This window comes from Acinonyx jubatus, chromosome D4, assembly GCF_027475565.1.
Source record: "Acinonyx jubatus isolate Ajub_Pintada_27869175 chromosome D4, VMU_Ajub_asm_v1.0, whole genome shotgun sequence".
Classification (NCBI taxonomy): Eukaryota; Metazoa; Chordata; class Mammalia; order Carnivora; family Felidae; genus Acinonyx; species Acinonyx jubatus.
In genome coordinates, this window is record NC_069391.1 from 5,577,377 (window position 1) to 5,595,970 (window position 18,594).

Genomic DNA, 18,594 nt, shown 5'->3' on the forward strand with positions numbered 1-18,594 from the left:
ACTATTAGGCATTTTAAATTTATTATCCCATTTCATTCTCTCATTAATAGTAAATCAAGCAAAGGGGCACCTGGGTGGCTCAGTCTGTTGAGCGTCCGACTTCCCCTCAGGTCATGATCTCGCGGTTTGTGAGCTCGAGCTCTGCGTCGGGCTCTGTGCAGACAGCTCGGGGTCTGGAGCCTGCTTCGGATTCTGCGTCTCCCTCTCTTTCTGCCCTTGCCCTGCTCGTGTTCTGTCTCTCTGTGCCTCTCAAAAATAAGTAAACGTTAAAAAAATTTTTAATAGTAAATCAAGTAAAAACTACAATGCCCATTTTGTGAATGAAGAACCAAAGACTCCAGTTAAAAAGACATGCTGTAGGGGCGCCTGGGTGGCTCAGTCGGTTAAGTGACACGCTTCGGCTCCGGTCATGATCTCACAGTTCATGAGATCGAGCCCCACGTCAGGCTCTGCACGGACAGCGCGAAGCCTGCTTGGGATTCTCTCCCTCTCGCTTGGGAATCTCTCCCTCTCTCTCTGCCCCTCCCCCACTCACGCTTGCTAGCTCGCTCTCCCTCAAAATAAATAAGTAAACATTAAAAAAAAAAAAAAAGAAAGAAAGAAAGAACTTGCTGTATTCCCAGAACCTCACAACGTACAGAGATCACACTCAACTAATATCTACTAAGTACAAGCTGGTGTCTACAGTCACACTGCTTAGTAAGTGGTACGCTGGGACCTGACTTCAGATAAAGCCAAGATTTCAATGTCACCCACCTCCCTGTTTGCCTAGGAGACAGACACAGAAGCAGGAGACCGTCGAAGTACAACAAAACTCCTATACGTCCCACAGCCTGTTTTTTCGTCTCCGGGAAGGTTTGGTTTAACTTACAAGCCACACTGTCAAGCCTTACTTTGCCAGTTCTGCTTTGTGCATTTTTACCTGATCTTCAATTTGCAGGGAGTAGTAACAAATTTTACTCTTTTAAACACAGAACTTTAGCTACAACCAAACAAGCGGGAATTTGATAATCAGACAATTCTGGGGTTTCATGAGACCAAACATGATAAATCTCCCCACTGATCTACGTTTTTCCACATGCATTTCAAAGAACAAGAATGGAGATTGGTTATCACAACAAATCAGGCTGAAATATGGGGGAAAGAACTTTTTTTTTTTTTAATTTTTTTAAATGTTTATTTATTTTTGAGAGAGACAGAGACAGAATTCGAGTGGGTCAGGGGCAGAGAGAGAGGGAGACACAGAATCCAAAGCAGGCTCCAGGCTCTGAGCCATCGGCACGGAGCCCGACACAGGGCTTGAACCCACGAGGTGTGAGATCATGACCTGAGCCGAAGTCAGACGCTCAACTGACAGAGCCACCCAGGCACCCCAAGACTTTACAATAAGAAACCTAAATGTGAGGGGTGCCTGGGTGGCTCCACTGGTTAAGCGTCCTGCTTCGGCTCAGGTCATGATCTCACAGTCCGTGAGTTTAAGCCCCCTGTCGGGCTCTATGCTGACAGCTCGGAGCCTGGAGCCTGGAGCCTGCCTCGGATTCTGTGTCTCCCTCTCTCTCTGCACGTCCCCCACTCACTCTCTGTCTCTCAAAACTGAATGTTAAAAAAATTAAAAAATGAAAGAAACCTAAATGTGAAAGTCATTTTCCCCTAACTCTAGGCATCTCCATTTCCTATCAGAAGCCAGACTTTGTGGGCAGAAGGGAGGAAGGGAGAAACAAGGGGGTCTCAAGGACTTCACTACTGTTTGAGGGTCGGTTGGTTTTTTCTTTCTACAGAAAACTACAAGTCAAAAGAGCTGGGTGCTCCATCAGGCAGGCCAGCATAAAACTACCTGCACACAGACAATTAAAAGGTCTAACACCCTTCTCGCCACCCTACCTTTACTCTTTGCCTACTTTTGTCTCCAGAGAAGCAAAGAGCTGAAAAACATTCAAGTCCGCAACTTCAAACACAACTAGGGCAAATAGATATACGTGAGTGATATGTTTGCTCAAAAAATGATTAGGGATAAGAGTACATGACTGTTGACAAAAACAGACGCTGTTGCTCCACCTGGTGGGAACCACCAGAGGGTTTTAAGCTACAGAATCCTAAACTTGGACTGCAATTTAGCATAAGGGCTCTGGCATTATGTGGCACTTTAGAAAATAACACGCCAAGGGCTCCGCACAGTGCCCGGCCGGAGAAAGCACTCGCATGGCAGCCATAAAAGGTTAAGGAATACATGACACCACTTGGTGTCGAAGATGGGTTATTCATATGCAGCCCACCATCCGTGAATCAGGTGGCTTCCAGTGTCTCTAAGGCACTTCAGGAGAGATGGAAGCGTTTTGCTGGACACCGCAGCCCGCGGAGACACAGTTTCAAACGCAGTCATCAGTGCTTCTCAGAAATAAGTCAGGAGAACGCACCGCACCGGGGCACCGGGTGAATAACCGAGAAGCCACGTGCACGTCCCAGCTGACTCGCTGCTGAGCACACGTCCCAGAATGACAAGCAGGGCAGTGGGAGCACGTAAGTTAAGTGGTGAAAAGTACCCGTGCTTTTCACAAACGGCCGTCCTGGGAGTTTAGCCAAAACCAGGGACGAGCAGAAAACACACAGGACACATCACCTCGGCAGGCCCGGGAGTGAGCCACGCACTGCAGCAAAGGGCTAGGACCACAGGGCAGATGGCCGTGCTCCCCTCTCTTGACAACCGGTCTCGGAGGGGCATGGAGTCCCCTGATCGCCACGGCCTGGGCCACACACAGCACAGCCCCCGCGGCACTGGCGCCATGCGCCGGCAGGCAGCTGTGGCACTCACCAGTCCCAACCAACCCACTCTGTCCCTTCCCCTGGGCCCGCATCCAGTTTCCTTTCCACTACAGTTTTCTTACTTTGCTCTTGTTTTTCTCCGTCCCGGGTTGTAAACACCTGAGGACAGGCGAAGGCCAGCACTCTGCACTCTTGTGTGCACAGAAGCCCCGCGTCTTGGCCAGGGCTCGCACCCCTGCAGGGCCGCCACTATTCCCGCTCCCCTCCTCCCACCAGACCGCCGTGGCCTCTGTGGGCACCAGGCAGCCCCCACGACTAGCTCTCGCACCTAATGGAGCAGTCACCCATGCGGTGTGGGGACCTGTACCTAAGCACAGAGAAGCAGCTAGCCTCCAGGTCCTTTCCAGCCCTGAGATCGGAGGGTATCCCAGGTGCAAGGTCATGGCTCTTAGACCATGTATTTGTGTGCATTCGTGATGTGAGTCAGTACCAAAAACACAGCCCACAAAAAGGTGAAAACCTAAAATTTCTATCGAAATAAACTCTAAGCCCCCCTCATTTCAGTGTTGTGAACATTTTCAAAAGGATGAGTTCATCTTCAGAAAGTAATGTCTTGGGTAGAAAAAAATACTCAAGCTATCAAGATGTACTTGATTTCAACCCCGGCTCTGTAACAAATCAGCAATGTAATCCTAAAAAACACTTTGTTACCATCCTGGACCGCAGCTTACTCTACCGAAAACCAGGAACACGGTCTATGCTACCTATACCATAGACCGAAAACGAGTGCTCTAAAAACAGTTAAACCTTTCACATCCACAAGAGACAGATACCCTTTGTAATTTGGGATGCTACAGAATCACCAACTTGATTCATCACCAGCATGAATTAGGATATGACACTGCAGAAGTAGAAAGTACAGAGGTTTAGGTTGAATCCGTTCATCACCAGGGAAAATGCTGTTGTTTGTTTCACCTAAATGCTTGATACTGGATTGGCTGCCTTTCGTTCGTAAAGCTGCAAGGGCCAAAAATAAAATCCATTAAGTGAAGGTTCCAATTAGTAGTTTAGGTATGACTGTAAATTCAGCATTATACTCCTGTACTACATTTCCAGATCCAGTTAGTGGCCACAAGCAGCCCTGTCATAAGAGAGATGAGAACGAAAGAAAAGACACTGCTGTGGCCCCAACAGGGGTCTCCTCACCGCTTAACAGCCATGATGAAGTTGAACAAGTGCCCCCTTGCCCTGGCCCATTTGCTGGACCTACCGCTACACTGTTGAGTCAAAACCATTTTCCCCAGCAGATGGCTGATGGCGGTCCTTAGGATTGTAAACTGGACACAAGGAGCCTTTTGTTGTCCCCTGGTTCCAGGGTAGTCTGCTGTACAACCCCAGACTGACAGTACATGATACAGAGTGGGCACTGAGATAACCAATGAGATTCAACTGCATATTTACTGAGCATCTAGTCTGTAAAAAATATAATACTGGGGGTGCCTGAATGGCTCAGTCGGTTAAGTGTCTGACTCTTGATTTTGGCTCGGGTCATGATCTCACAGTTCATGAGTTCGAGCTCCACATGGGGCTCTGTGCTGACAGCATAGAGCCTGCTTGGGATTCTCTGTCTCCCTCTATCTCTCCCCTCCCCTGCTGGCATACCCACACACACTCTCTCTCTCTCTCTCTCAAAATAAGTAAATAAACATTTAAAATATATATTAAATATATGTTTGTGAAAGTACTTTATAATACTAAATTTATAAGTTAAAAATATTTTAAAATAGTAATATTTTAATTATATATATATATATATATATATATACACACACATACATACATATACATACATATGCTAGACCCATGAAGATGTATAAACATGGTCTCCACCATCAAGGAACCAAGAACTAAGTGTCCAAGAAAAACAGAATTAAAAACAACACGCAGAAAGGTGAATCTGGAATAAGCTGATGTTTTGAAATCTTCAACGATTTATAGAAATCATTCCACCTTTATGATTAATAAGGAAAAAAAATGTCTCCTGAAGAGGTCTGCTTTTATCAATCAGAATTCTCTATCTTCCATTATTTATTCCGAGGATCAAAGTAATCTACAGATTTAGTGTAATCCTAGTAGAAAATCCTCACGCGTGTTTTTGTTTGGGCAGGAAACTGATAAAACGGAGTCTAAAATGTATTTGTAAATACAAAGGAGCAGGAAAAGCCAAGACAATCCTGAAGAACAAAACTGGAGGTCTTAAGACTTATTTTAAAGGTGTAGTATTTCAGATAGGACAGCCCTGTGCAAGGACTGAAAAACAGAACCAACGAACACAGTAAGGAGTTCCCAAACAGTCCCATACATAGACGGATACCCGATTGATGCAGCAGCAACTGTACTCTTCAATTAAAGAACTACAGGTCAGTGTGGAAAAAATAAAAATAAACTATCACCCCAACACAGTAAAATCAATTCTGGGGTGCCTGGCTGGCTCAGCGCTTGGAGCGTGCGACTCTTGATCTTGGGGTTGTGAGTTCGAGCCCCACGGTGGGGGTAGGGGTAGAGATTACTTAAAAAAACAAAATCTTGGGGTGCCTGGGTGGCTCGGTCGGTTAAGCGTCCAACTCTTGACTTCGGCTCAGGTCGTGATCTCACGGTTCCTGGGTTCTGGCTCCATGTCGGGTACGCAGCCTGCCTGAGATTCTCTCTACCCCTCTCTCTAACCCTTCCCTGCTTGCTCTCTCTCTCTCTCTCAAAACAAATAAATAAATAAAATCTTAACAGGTAAAGAAAAATCAATTCCAGGTAAACTGTAGATCTGTGTACGAAAGGTAATGAATAAAACTTCTTCATGAAACCAGACACTAATATAGCACTATATGTTAACTACACTGGAATTAAAATAAAAACTTAACTAAAAAAAAACCAAAAAACAAAGAGAAAAACTTCTTTGTGACCTTGGGGTAGACGGATCTCTTACACAGGACATAAAAGAGCACCAAGAAAAAAAAATTTTAAATTGAACTACATTAAAATTAAAACCTGTCAGTTCATCAAAGATACCATTCAGAGAGTGAAAAGGCAAGCCGCAGAGCGTGACTCAATATTAGCAGTAAATATATCCAACAAAAGACCTGTATTGAGAATATATGAGTAACTCCTACGAATAAGAAACATGACTAGAAAAATGGGCAAAAGAGGTGAACTGACAGGTCACACACACATGCAGACATTTAGACCAATTTACACATGCACATACACAATGACACATATGTATAACATCCAAATGGCCAATAAGCACATGGAAAGCTGCTTCATTTCAGTGAGCCCTCAAAGAAGCCAGTGAATCCAAACCACAATGAGATAGCACTGTACAACCGCAAGGAAAGCCAGCATTTTGCGCAGGGACAGGGTCGGTTTGTCGAGAATGTACAGCAACGGCGCTCTCCTGTCAGACATCCTTTGCCTTAAGCGAATATTTGAGACGGCTGGTTCCAGGCGTTAAACAACAGGCAGGCAGGACTGTGATCCCAGAGAGGAGAGGAAAACACAAGGTGAACAGCCAGTCACCTCTGACTTCCTGCCCTGGGGCAACTTTCCCAGCTGCAGTGCAGGGAGCCGGAACCCAAACAGAGAGCCACCGTCCCCTGGAAGGTCTCCTGGAAGTGAGGAGGCCGAGACCAGGATTTGTGGCTGTGGAGGCACCTAGAAAGTGTAGGGCAGGACATATAACAGGAGGGGGCGCATGAGGGGCAGAAGAGGAAGGCAGTGCCCCGTGGGTCCCTGGCAGAGGGCTGGGCAGCACACACGCGCGGTGAGATTCTAGAAGGCCTAACAGATAGCAGTGGCTGTGAGGGTGGCACCTGAGCACTGAGAGATGAAGCTTTCATGGTGTCAGCCGATCCCGCATGGAGAGGCCTCGCTGAGCACCTCGGTCCTTTACTTGACATCCCAGAAAGGCCACGCATTAAGTCTAAAGGACGCCCTCTAGAGCAAGGGCCATGCCTCTGGACTAAGGATGACTCCGAAGCTGACTCACTCTAACAAAGCATAAAACCAGGCGAGATGGTCAAAAGAACAGGCTAGTCACTGCAGGTTAGAAAAAAACCAAAACCCTAAAGTAAGACAACAAGATCCAGAATCCCTGCAGTGTGACATCCACATACCTGACATACAACAAAAAATTATTAAACATGCAAAGAAGCATGAAAATGTTGACTCACAACGTAGAGGAAAAAGCAGTCCATAAAAACAGACCCCGAGATTACCCAGGTACTTAAATTAGCAGGCAAATTCTTTATTATAAATACCTTTAAGAATTTGGAGGCAAAGATGGGCCTAATGACTAAGATGATGGCGAAACTCAGTGGAAAACGCAAACTATCTAAAAGAACCAGATGGAAATTTTGAAATTGAAAATACCAGAGCTGAAATGAGAATCTTGAAGAGATGAACCATGGAAAACTGCAGAAGCGTTAGTCAACTTGAAGACAGATCAACAGCAATTATTGGAAAACAAGAAAGGCAGGGGGTGGGGAGGAACCTAAGCATTTAACTCAAGAAGCTAGAAAACCAAAGCAACAACGGAGAGAGACAAAGACAAAAAACAAAAAACAAAAAACCATAGTGTTGGGGACCCAAGAGAGGTTCCAAATACACGAAACAAACTGCACGTTCACGGTTACATTCCCATCCTGAATACCACACTCTTGTGCCTCTTTTCTTTTTCTTCATCAATCTTGCTAAAAGATTTGGCTATTTTACTGATTTTTTTTTTCCACATTAGCTCTCGGTTTTATTGGCATTTCCATGTCTTGTATGTATGTATGTATGTCTTGGAGAGAGAGAGCATGCAAACGGGGGGAAGGGCAGAGGGAGAGAGAGAATCCTAAGCAGGCTCCACACTGACCACGGAGCCCAACTTGGGGCTTAGCCCCACGACCCCAGAACCAAAATCAAGAGTTGGATGCTCGGGGCGCCTGGGTGGCTCAGTCGGTTAAGCATCCAACTTCAGCTCAGGTCATGATCTCAAGGTTCGAGGGTTCAAGCCCACATTGGGCTCTGTGCTGACAGCATGGAGCCTGGAGCCTGGAGCCTACTTTGGATTCTGCATTTACTTGTCTCTCTGCCCCCTCTCCCACTAGCACTCTCTCTCTCTCTCTCAAAAATAAACATTAAAAAAGGGGGGGGGGGTGGATGCTCAACCAACTGAGCCACCTAGGCACCTGACATTTCCATTTCTTAATTTCTGTTTTCGTTGGTACTAGTCTCTTACTTCTGTGTACTGTGGATTACTTTGTTTTTCTAGCTTCTTGACTTAAATGCTTAGGTACCCCCCCACCCCAGTCTTTCTTGTTTTCTGATAATTGCTCTTAAGGCCAAAAAAAACTGATAGAATTGAAAGGGGGAGGTAATCTACCACTATAGCTGCTGATTTTTTAATACCTGCCTCTCAGTGAAAAAAGAGACCAAAAAGAAACTCAGCAAAGGTACAGATAAAATAGACAAAAAGTAAGTAAGGATGTGGAAGATTTTAAACACTATCAACCAACTTGATCTAATTCACATTTACAGAAAATTACAACTGCAAGATACAGATTCTTTTCCAGTACAAATGGAACATTCAGTAAGATAGGTCATATGTGGGGCCAGAAAACTGGTCCTAGTAAATGTCAAAAGACTGAAATTTACAGAAGATATTCTCTGACCACAATGCACTTAAGTTAGAAATCAATAAGATACCTAAACTCCCCAAATGGTTGGGAATTAAACACCTCAAAATGATACATCAGGGGCACCTGACTGGCTCAGTCAGTAGAACATGCGACTCTCGATCTCAGGGTCATGAGTTCAAGACCCACGTCAGGCATTGGAGCTCGCTTTAAAAAAACAATAGTAATAAAATAAAAAAAGCACATCAGAATTTGTGTTCAAGAAGGAGGTGGGACCCAAGCAGAGTTTTGAAAGGCAGGCAGGTTGTGAATGTGAAAAGCGTAATGTCAGGGCACAACCACCAAAGAGGCAAAGAGGTAGGGAATGCCTAAATGTGCTCCAAAGAGGCCTTCAGGGAGCCCTTCCCTTTACTGAAGCTCATCTTCTAGATATCGATTTTAACCTTTTCCCCCTAGATCCAGAGAATATGCTTGACATACTCCTATGGGTATAATTCTCAGCTCAAGCATATTAACTCATCTCTATGCCCCCATTCAAAAAATGCACAATTTGCAACACGTGTCACAACACAGCAGCATATATCACATGGAGATCTGTTTAAATAAGGTAAAAATTCTTCTGGTTAAATCATTTTTGATCATCCTCCTTTATCCCACAACTGAAATTCCTGCTTTCCTCTGTATTACCAACATATTTCTTTTTTTAAGATTTTTTTAAAATAATTTTCACTTATTTTGAGACAGAGAGAGCACGCAAGTGGGAAAGGAGCAGAGAAAGAGGGAGAGAGAGAATCCCAAGCAGGCTCTTTGCTGTCAGCACGGAGCCCGACGCGAGGCTCGATCCCAGCAACTGTGAGATCGTGACCTGAGCCAAAGTCGAGAGTCGGATGCTCAACTGCCTGAGCCACCCAGATGCCCCTAAGCATACTTCTTAAAATGGGAGATAAGGTTTCATGAATAGTAAGAAGGCCATACAGAATGTATTCACCGACAGGAAATCACGGGGTGCCTTAAAAAAAGGTACATGTACACTGGTCCACATTTTCACAGCTCACAACTCAGTCCCCAACGTAAGTAGGTGAATGTCATCTTTCCAAATGACTTCTTTTTAAGAATTTGACTCATTCAACTTCAATACTTGTAGACTCCACACTTGCACGGTCTCCCACCTGCTGAGATATATGGATACTAGTACAATTTACCAGTGATGGGAATTAGTGTTGATTTATCATACTCCTATTACCTTCAACAAAGTTTTACTCGAGAACCATAAAATAGTTTTCTTTCATGTCTATTTATTTTGAGAAAGAGAGTGTGCATGCATGTATGCATGCTCAAGTAGGGGAGGAGCAGAGAGAGAGAGAGAGAGAGAGAGAGAGAGAGAGAGAGAGAGAATTCCCAGCAGGCCCCACGCTGTCAGCGCAGAGCCCAACGCTCGAACTCCCAAACCATGAGATCATGACCTGAGCTGAAATCAAGAGTCAGACACTTAACCAACTGAGCCACCCAGGCACCCCAAGAACTGTAAAATAGTTTTTTGTCTATAAATTTTTTTAATGTTTATTTATTTTTGAGAGAGAGAGAAACAGAGCACAAACGGGGGAGGGGCAGGGAGAGAGGGAGACAGACACAGAATCCGAAGCAGGCTCCAGGCTCTGAACTGTCAGCACAGAGCCCGACACGGGGCTCGAACTCACAAACTGTGAGATTATGACCTGAGCTGAAGTCAGACGCTTAACTGACTGAGCCCCCCAGGCGCCCCTGTAAAATAGTTTTCAAGTGAGAGTAAACAATTTCTTAAAACCAGTTTTCAGGTAAACTCCTAAGTAAAACATGAGGCATTACCAAATTAAATAATACCCCGCAGGACATAGATGTACTAACTTACAATCAGAAAATCCACAAATAATTTTTTTTTAAACTTAAATTTTTTAAAGCATTAACTAGTAAAGTATTACAAAACTTATTTTTTATTTTACTTATTTGTTTTTTTAACTAAACTCTACCCCAAGCATGGGGCTCAAACTCACAACCGTGAGATCAAGAGTTGCATGTTCTACCACCTGACTGAGCCCAGGCTCCCCAACCAAACTTTTAAAATTGAAATGGATTTTTTACCTTTAAAACACTGGGGCCGCTTGGGTGGCTCAGTCGGCTAAGCCTCCAATTCTTGATTTCGGCTCAGGTCATGATCTCACAGTTCGTGACACTGGGCTCCAAGTTGACAGCCAAGAGCCTGCTTGGGATTCTCTTTCTCCCACCCATGTTCCTCCCCTGCTCACAAGCTTGCTCACGCACTGTCTTTCTCTCTCTCTTAAAATAAATAAACAAAGCGACTTTTAATTAAAAAAATTAAACACTTGCTACCAAGAATAGGAAAAATTATGTGCAAATTTTTTTAAATCTGCAACTTTTTGATTTAGGAAAAAAAAAACAGTCCTCAGAGAAACAGGATTTAAAACTTAAAAACGAGGGGCACCTATGTGGCTCAGTCAGTTAAGCATCCGACTTCAGCTCAGGTCACGATCTCACAGTTTGTGGTGAGTTCGAGCCCTGCATGAGGCTCTGTGCTGACAGCTCAGAGCCTGGAGCCTGCTTCAGATTCTGTGTCTCCGTCTCTCTCTGCCTTTCCCCGGCCTACACTCTCTTTCTCAAAAATAAACCAACAGAAACAACAAAGTAAAACTTAAGAATGAGTTAAAATCATTCCCACTCAAAATTCAAATGTCACCACCTCCCAAAAGCGAATCAAACTAATCCTATATAAAAACGTGAAGTCCGAATTTCATAAACTACCGAATGTCACCTCACCCTTTTGGAAGGTTCATACTCGGGAGAGTTCTCCCTTGGGCCTGTCATTGTTCTCACAGCTTGACATGCACCCGTAACCTGGTGACCCCCACGTTCCCTCTCCAGCCGGGACTGCTTCCCTGAATTCAAGCTTGTAGACTCAAACGCGTATGTGACATATCCACCGGGACGCCCAATAATAGACATCTCAAAGGTAACATGCCCGGATCCTCGTCTCCATTCCCCACAACACACCTCCCCAAGCCCCACTTGTCTGTCTTGCAGTAAAAGGCGACTCCATTTTTCCAGTGATTCTGTCCAAACACCTTGGAGTCGCCCTCGACTTCTCTCAACCCTGCACCCCCCATCTCAGGTCTAACTCAACAGCAAATCCGGGCAGCTGTGCCTGGATAGTCACGCCATCTGACCCCTTCACCACTGCCGCCGCTCTGGTCCAAGGCATGACCGTCCTCATCCAGATTAGGGCAACCAACCCCTAAGCGTAATCCGTTTCCTCTTTCCCCTCCTTCGGAAGACAGCAGCCAGGGACATTTTAATAGAACAGAAATCGGGTCCTGTTAATCCTCTCTCAAAATTCTCCAAAGGCTTCCCAAACCACACAAGTGAAAGTCAAAAGTCTTCCAGTGGTCAACAAGGCCACATTCTGCTCCAGCCATCCTCTCCTCACCCCCATTTTATCTCCTACCAGTCTCCTTTTGCTCCCATGGTTCCAGTTACTCTGGGCTTCTCCTCAAACAAGCTAAACAAGCTCTACCTCAGGGCCTTTGCACTGATGATTTCCCCACTATTTCCAAGGCTTGTTCCTCACTTCCCACCTTTGCCTTCGGGTCTTTATTCAACTGTCACCTTCTCAGGGAGGCCTCCCTAACTAAAATCGCAGGGCCCAACATTCCTTAGCCCCTTTTCTATGTTATTTTTCTCTCCAGAACCTACTACCATCTAACATACTCTATACTTTACTTACCTATCTTATTTATGGTCTGTCTCCTCCCACTAGAATGTCAATTCCAGGAGGGCAGGGATGTTTTTTGTTTGCTAATGTATCACCAATGACTACAACACTCCCTGATACATAGTGTGCTCAATAAATATTTGTTGGAAAAAGAAGGAAACTACTAAGGAAAAGAGGTTTACTAGTGAATGCTTTTATTCCTCTTTTACCAACTCTCCCGAAAGTGAATTTTCTGTAGTCAAGCCACTGAAATCTGGAAGGGACATATGGTGCGTGAAATAATACCATGGTTTCTTTTTTTTTCTCCCTGTACATATGACTAGCCATTCTGACCCTGAATGATCCTGGCAAAAAACTGCCATCTGCCCTCTCCTTCCAGATTCACCACTGCCGCTCTCACATTGCAGCATTCTTGGCTTCCAGGTTCGTGTCTGATCCAACAATGTATGTTACGACTACAAGGTGGGTTTTTTTTTTTTTTTTAATTTTTAAGGTTTATTTATTTTTGAGACAGAGCAACAGCACACGAGTGGAGGAAGGGGCAGAGAAAGAGAGAGAGAATCCGAAGCAGGCTCCAGGCTCTGAGCTGTCAGCACAGAACCCCACCCGGGGCTTGAACCCATGAACCATGAGATCACGACCTGAGCCGAAGCTGGACACTTCACCTACTGAGTCGCCCAGGTGACCCATGACTGCAAGTTTTTTAATCCAACCTATATGGATATTAACCAACTCTAGAAAGATCACCCTACGAAGGATCAAGAACAATCTGTAACACAAAATAAGACTGTGTTGCCCTAGAAAAAGATACCCAAGGTCCAAAGAAATTGATTTGTCTTCAGTAAAACGTGAATTAGGCAAATTCTTTCATAAAAAGCTGCTGCAAAAGAGGGACAGTTTGGTTGGGCAGCCATCAATTCAGTTTTTGCATCTTTTTATGTTCTGCATGATAGCAAATTTGTCACAGAAAGAAATCACAAAGGCAAAGTAAGAAGTCCAAGTTTTTCTCCGATGCCACCTAAATCCCAATTCCCATACCATGCTGACTCATCTCCAGATTGCTTTTTACCTCTTAGCACTACACAGATGCCTTTCAAGGGTAGTATTTCATGGTGCACCTGCAATACACAGCCTTATGTGCCCTCATGAGAAAACTTCTAGAGCCGCAGTTCTTATCTCAGGACCTTTTCACACTCTTGAAAATTATTCAGGACCCCAACAAGCTTTTGTTTATATAGATTATCTCACCAGAGTTCACCACATTAGAAATTTAAATTGAGGGGCGCCTGGGTGGCTCAGGCGGTTAAGCATCCGACTTCAGCTCAGGTCATGATCTCACAGTCTGTGAGTTCGAGCCCCGCGTTGGGCTCTGTGCTGACAGCTCAGAGCCTGGAGCCTGCTTCAGATTCTGTGTCTCCCTCTCTCTGACCCTCCCCCGTTCATGCTATGTCTCTGTCTCAAAAATAAACAAACATTAAAAAAAAATTTTTTTAAGAAATTTAAACTGAAATTCTAAAATTTATTCATTTAAAAACATTTTTAGGGGCACCTGGGTGGCGCAGTCGGTTAAGCGTCCGACTTCAGCCAGGTCACGATCTCGCGGTCCGGGAGTTCGAGCCCCGCGTCAGGCTCTGGGCTGATGGCTCAGAGCCTGGAGCCTATTTCCGATTCTGTGTCTCCCTCTCTCTCTGCTCCTCCCCCGTTCAAGCTCTGTCTCTCTCTGTCCCAAAAATAAATAAACGTTGCAAAAAAAAAAAATTAAAAAAAAAAAAACAAAAAAAAACATTTTTATTACTGGAAAATAACTGTTGGCCACCAAAAAAGTAGCCTTTTTAGATCACTGTATTTATTCTTCTTAGAAGCTACACCAAAACACCATTAAGTGGTAGTTTCTTAAAGGTTAGGTGTGATGTAGAACCTAAAACTGTATCAGGGAACTTTTGTAACATTAAAATCCATTGGCCCACCTTGCACCCTGGATGGATTTTCTACCTGTGTGTGATTTTAGGATCCCACATAGTGATCACTTAGAAAAAATGGGTTCACTGAATTATGTAGATTTGCTGAATAATACATTTCATTATAAGCTATCAAAGCACCGCACCTGTGAATATCACCACCGATCTCTACACCACAGTAGCAGATACAAGTTTTCCAAAATCCTAATTTTCATTGGAAAGCTGAAGTTTTATCACTGGCAACATACACGGCCAGTTGTTTTCTTGAAAGACTCCTTTATCCTTTTTTTTTTTTTTTTTTCAGACTGACCATCCGTTGTTTGTCGGTGGCAGTAAAATGGAGTAAAAATGGCAGTCGGTGAAAAACGCAGCTAGTTCAGCACGCAGCTCAAAGAACTGCCCATCTGCTTCTCCTGGAGAGAGGACCATCATACCTCAGTGCACAGCAGAGACGTTCACGTGCACCTTCTCATTTCATCCCACAGACTACGGGAAAAACCATCTCCACGAGCGGCAACAGTTAATAAATTTAACCTGTTCTACGACTGCATCGAGAACATTCAGGTGAAAACCAAATTATTTCATTGTATTGTACTCATCGCGAGTGCACGGCACGAACGGTACGATGGCTCCTAGGATAGTTAGGTGCTGCAGCCTTGATTCACGCGAAGGAGCCTGCATGACTTTTGCACCATTAGTGCAAAGAGTGCAAACAGCATCTGAGAATTGTAGTAATATGAACACTGTTTTAACCTCTCAACCCTCTCGGAAAGGGTATCAGGGACACCCAAGGGGATCATACTGTTCCGTACTAGAATAGCTTCCTAGAACTGAGATTCCTGGGTTATTGGTATATACACACTAAATTCTGCTAAGTGTGACCAAAGCTCTCCAAAAAGTCTGTACCAATTTTCACTATCCAAGGCTGCATGATCGTCACTAGTTAAAAATGTAAATAAATAACTCAGGGGCGCCTGGGTGGCTCAGTTGGTTAAGCGTCCAACTTCGGCTCAAGTCATGATCTCACAGTTCGTGGGTTTGAGCCCCGCGTCGGGCTCCGTGCTGACGGCTCAGAGCCTGGAGCCTGCTTCCGATTCCGTGTCTCCCTGTCTCTCTCTCTGCCCCTCCCCTGCTCACGCTCTGTCTCTCTCTCTCTCTCTCTCTGTCTCTCTCTCTCAAAAATAAGTAACGTTAGAAAAAAATTTTTTTAATGTAAATAATTTCACTTTACAAATCCTGAATTGGGGAAGCACCAGAATGTAACAAACTTCAATATCTCCCAGTGTAAAACCAGCGCTAAAATGTAACTAATATTTCAAGGAAAAATACAATTCGAGCGCCCAAATTATATAGATGAGGCAAATATTTTTCTGTCAGAAAGTAAAACCTCAACGGTCACGTGCAAGTGCAAGGCACAGAGACCTTTGTTGACCGTGGTCACCCGTCGTTAAAAGGCATCTGAGGCTGAATTTCAAAGTAGATGCCGCGTGCGCTCTTCTAACATTCGCTAATAGAGCGGGTGGGGTCGATATTCCTATATGAAGCTCACGGTTCGAAAAACGTCAGGCTACAGCACTATGGCCAGGGCCCTAATTAAGTGGTTCACGGCCGGCCCCTGTAGCAGGCAGGAGTCTAAGCCGACCCTTCGCTTTAAAACTTCACACGGAATTACTGGAAAGGTGCAGTGGAATACAGGCAGTCTGCAATCAGATGCCAACTACGTTCATGCAAATGTCGAAGGCACCCTTTCTGGCCCCAAATGTCATCCGAAACAGGGAGACAGGGGAAGCTACAAGCCCCATCGCCGGGGAAACGATCACTCCTGGGTAAGGCAAAGCAACTAGAAGCAGCCGGGTTTCCTCGATCCGCAAAGGACGCTGCTTCCCCACTCCACTTTTCCCACGTAGCTCCAAAGTGGGCATTTTCAAGTCCTACTCAGGACTGAAAAGGTCAAGGATATTAGCGTCCACCAGGATCTGTGGTTCTTAACCTTTTGGGGAGCACGGGCCACTCTGAGGATACGATGAAAGCCCCTCCATGGCTAAAGCAGTGAAGGATCTTCGGGGAGAGCCCATGCCTTAGGTCGGAGCAGGATCGTGGACTCTGATCCGAGAAACGACTTAAGTGCACTCTCCTCGGCAAACTGGAAGAGTAAAATGGCTTATCTAAGGTCAACAGCGAGTGAGAAGGGGAATCAGGCGAGAAATAAACAACTCGGAGAGATTCTGGATAAAGCCACACAGAGTCCCCAAGTAACTTCTTCTGCTACGAAGACAGTCCCTCCACAAACTAAGAGAACACGACAGCAACACAAGTTTCAAGTACAGCTGGAAGGAACGGACACAAGCGCTGTGGTTCAAAAGTGCCTTATGCATTCCTAAGCGGAACACACCAGGAAAAAACAGGATCCGAAAGCTTGAAAAGCACTCACCGTGTTCCACAAAGACATTGCAGTGCGGACCCCCGTGCCTCGATGATTCCTTCTTCCCTGCTCCTTTGATAAAGTGCAGGGCAGGCAAGCTTGGCCTCCTCTGGTCCCCAAGAACTTTTCCAGGCTGCTGCCCCATAAAGTAATGATAGGCACCCCTTTCCAGAAGAGGGTTCGAGATCCTCCAGAATGGTCAGCGGGCTTAGAAGGAAACAGTACATACGTGGGATTTCACATTCACCGAATCGCCACGAGTCAGTACATTGAGGTCAAACACAAGTGAACACATGTAAACAGCAGTTCTGATTATGTCCGCGGTCGATCAATTCGAAGTCCTGCAACTGCGGGGCGACCCCACAGTTCCTTGAGTTTGAGTGTCTTTCACGGGCTGAGTAAGTTTCTTTCTCTCCAAGAAGAAAAACAAATATTCACAGGGATGCTGTAAAAGGGTCAGTAACACTAAAGTCATCTCGATTCCCGCACATAAAGGAAATGGTGATCACCTCTGGATGCTTCTCCAGAACTTTTCCTGGGGAAGTCGCCCACCCTACCTCCTATCTCGGTTTCTTGATCTTCCGACAGATTTCCTGCCAAACTAGCTGCCGCTCCTGCTGCTCTACCCTGCGCTCCGGAAAACGACACGGGTCACCCAGACTTCAGCGAGGGCTTGCCCTCGCCTCGGATGACAAGGAATGCATTGCCAGCAACTTTTAAGTCCGCTTTTTAAAAGGCCTGTGAAACCAGTCCAGGCTTTTCCTCTGCATTAAAGTTTTTGTTTGGGCTGAGACTAAAGGGACCGTAGGTGACATTGGAAGAGGTCAAGGCATTGGAGGCTCCCGGGAGCAACCTGGGGGGGGAAGGGGAGGCCACTTGACAGCAGGGAGGGGATATGAATGGGGGGCGGGGGGGGGGGCTCCGAGGCCAAAGTCGGGGCCGGGAGTGGGCGCGAGGGGCGGCTCGGGGGTAAAGGGGAGGCTGCCGGGGCGGGGCACGGGCGGCTTACTCCGGGGCGTCGCTCCTCCACGCCTCAGGAAACGGGGTGTCCCAGGTCTGGGGGGAAACAGAGACCACCCCCAGTGCCCCAGAGCCAGGGCAGGGCTGTACGGGACAGAGCACGCTCGCGGCCCCGAAGGCGGGAGGCGGGCGGAGGGGGGAGGAGGCCCGGCCGCCTCAGCTGCCCCGAGCCCAGGGGTCTCTGCCCGAGACACCCCCTCCCCCGGCTCCGGACGTTGTTACAGCCGCCGCCGCCGCCAGGCAGTCACATCCCCGGAACTCCGCCGCGGGACCCAGCCTCCCCCCGCAGGTGGGGGCCGTGGACAACCGAGGGGCTCCTCAGCCGCAGGACCCGGGGACCGGCTCCGGCTCCGGCGCTGCTCAGGGACGGACACCGACCCCCGCGGCCGCCATGATGGATTAGGAGCCGCTCCACAACGAGGCCAGGCCCCGCCCCTGACCCCGCCCCCGCCGACGTCCGGCGCGCGCCTCGCGGGGACCCGGGCCTTCCCGGCGCCGCTGTCGGGCACGCCGCCGCGCCCTCCGCCTCTGGTCTCCCGACCCGCCAGAATTCGGCCCCACACGACCTTTTAAATGTGGTTTTTCCGAGCGCAAGGTGAGCGGCAAGGAAGCCCCGCCTCCTCTGTACCGCCATTGGTCCCTGAAAATCCGGGTCAGGTCTCTCTCCTGCGTCCCATTGGCCGGTGAGGGCAGTAGGCTAGAGTTCCCGGCCAACCCCAGCCGGCGCAGGCCGCAGGGCATGCCGGGGGTCGTAGTCCCGAGGCACCCGCTCCTGTCCGCGCGCACCCGAGACTTCTTGCCCTCTGCTCCCGGCTCCTGAGCTTCGGTCCCGCCCTCCAGGGAGCCGGTGGACTCTCGCCTGCCTCGCGTTGGGCTGGCCAATGTCTCTCCTGCGCGGGTAGTAGGACCGGCGAGGAGCCAAAGCAAGGGGAAAACTGCGGATTGGATTGTCTCAGAACCGGAGTTGGATTACTTCCTTAAACCTCTTTAGGGAAGAGG

General features: G+C 46.8%; 1 protein-coding gene across 1 annotated transcript in view; it reads right to left on the reverse strand.

The window, feature by feature from the left end:
• The window catches only part of ABL1 (ABL proto-oncogene 1, non-receptor tyrosine kinase), a 139,721-nt gene extending 122,500 nt beyond the window's left edge, over positions 1-17,221 (reverse strand). Inside the window, exon 1 of the mRNA XM_027035405.2 lies at positions 16,585-17,221. Within this exon, the coding sequence (XP_026891206.1) occupies positions 16,585-16,720 (136 nt within the window). The 5' untranslated portion in view covers positions 16,721-17,221. The remainder of the gene's footprint in view (positions 1-16,584) is intronic.
• Positions 17,222-18,594: the final 1,373 nt, after the last annotated feature.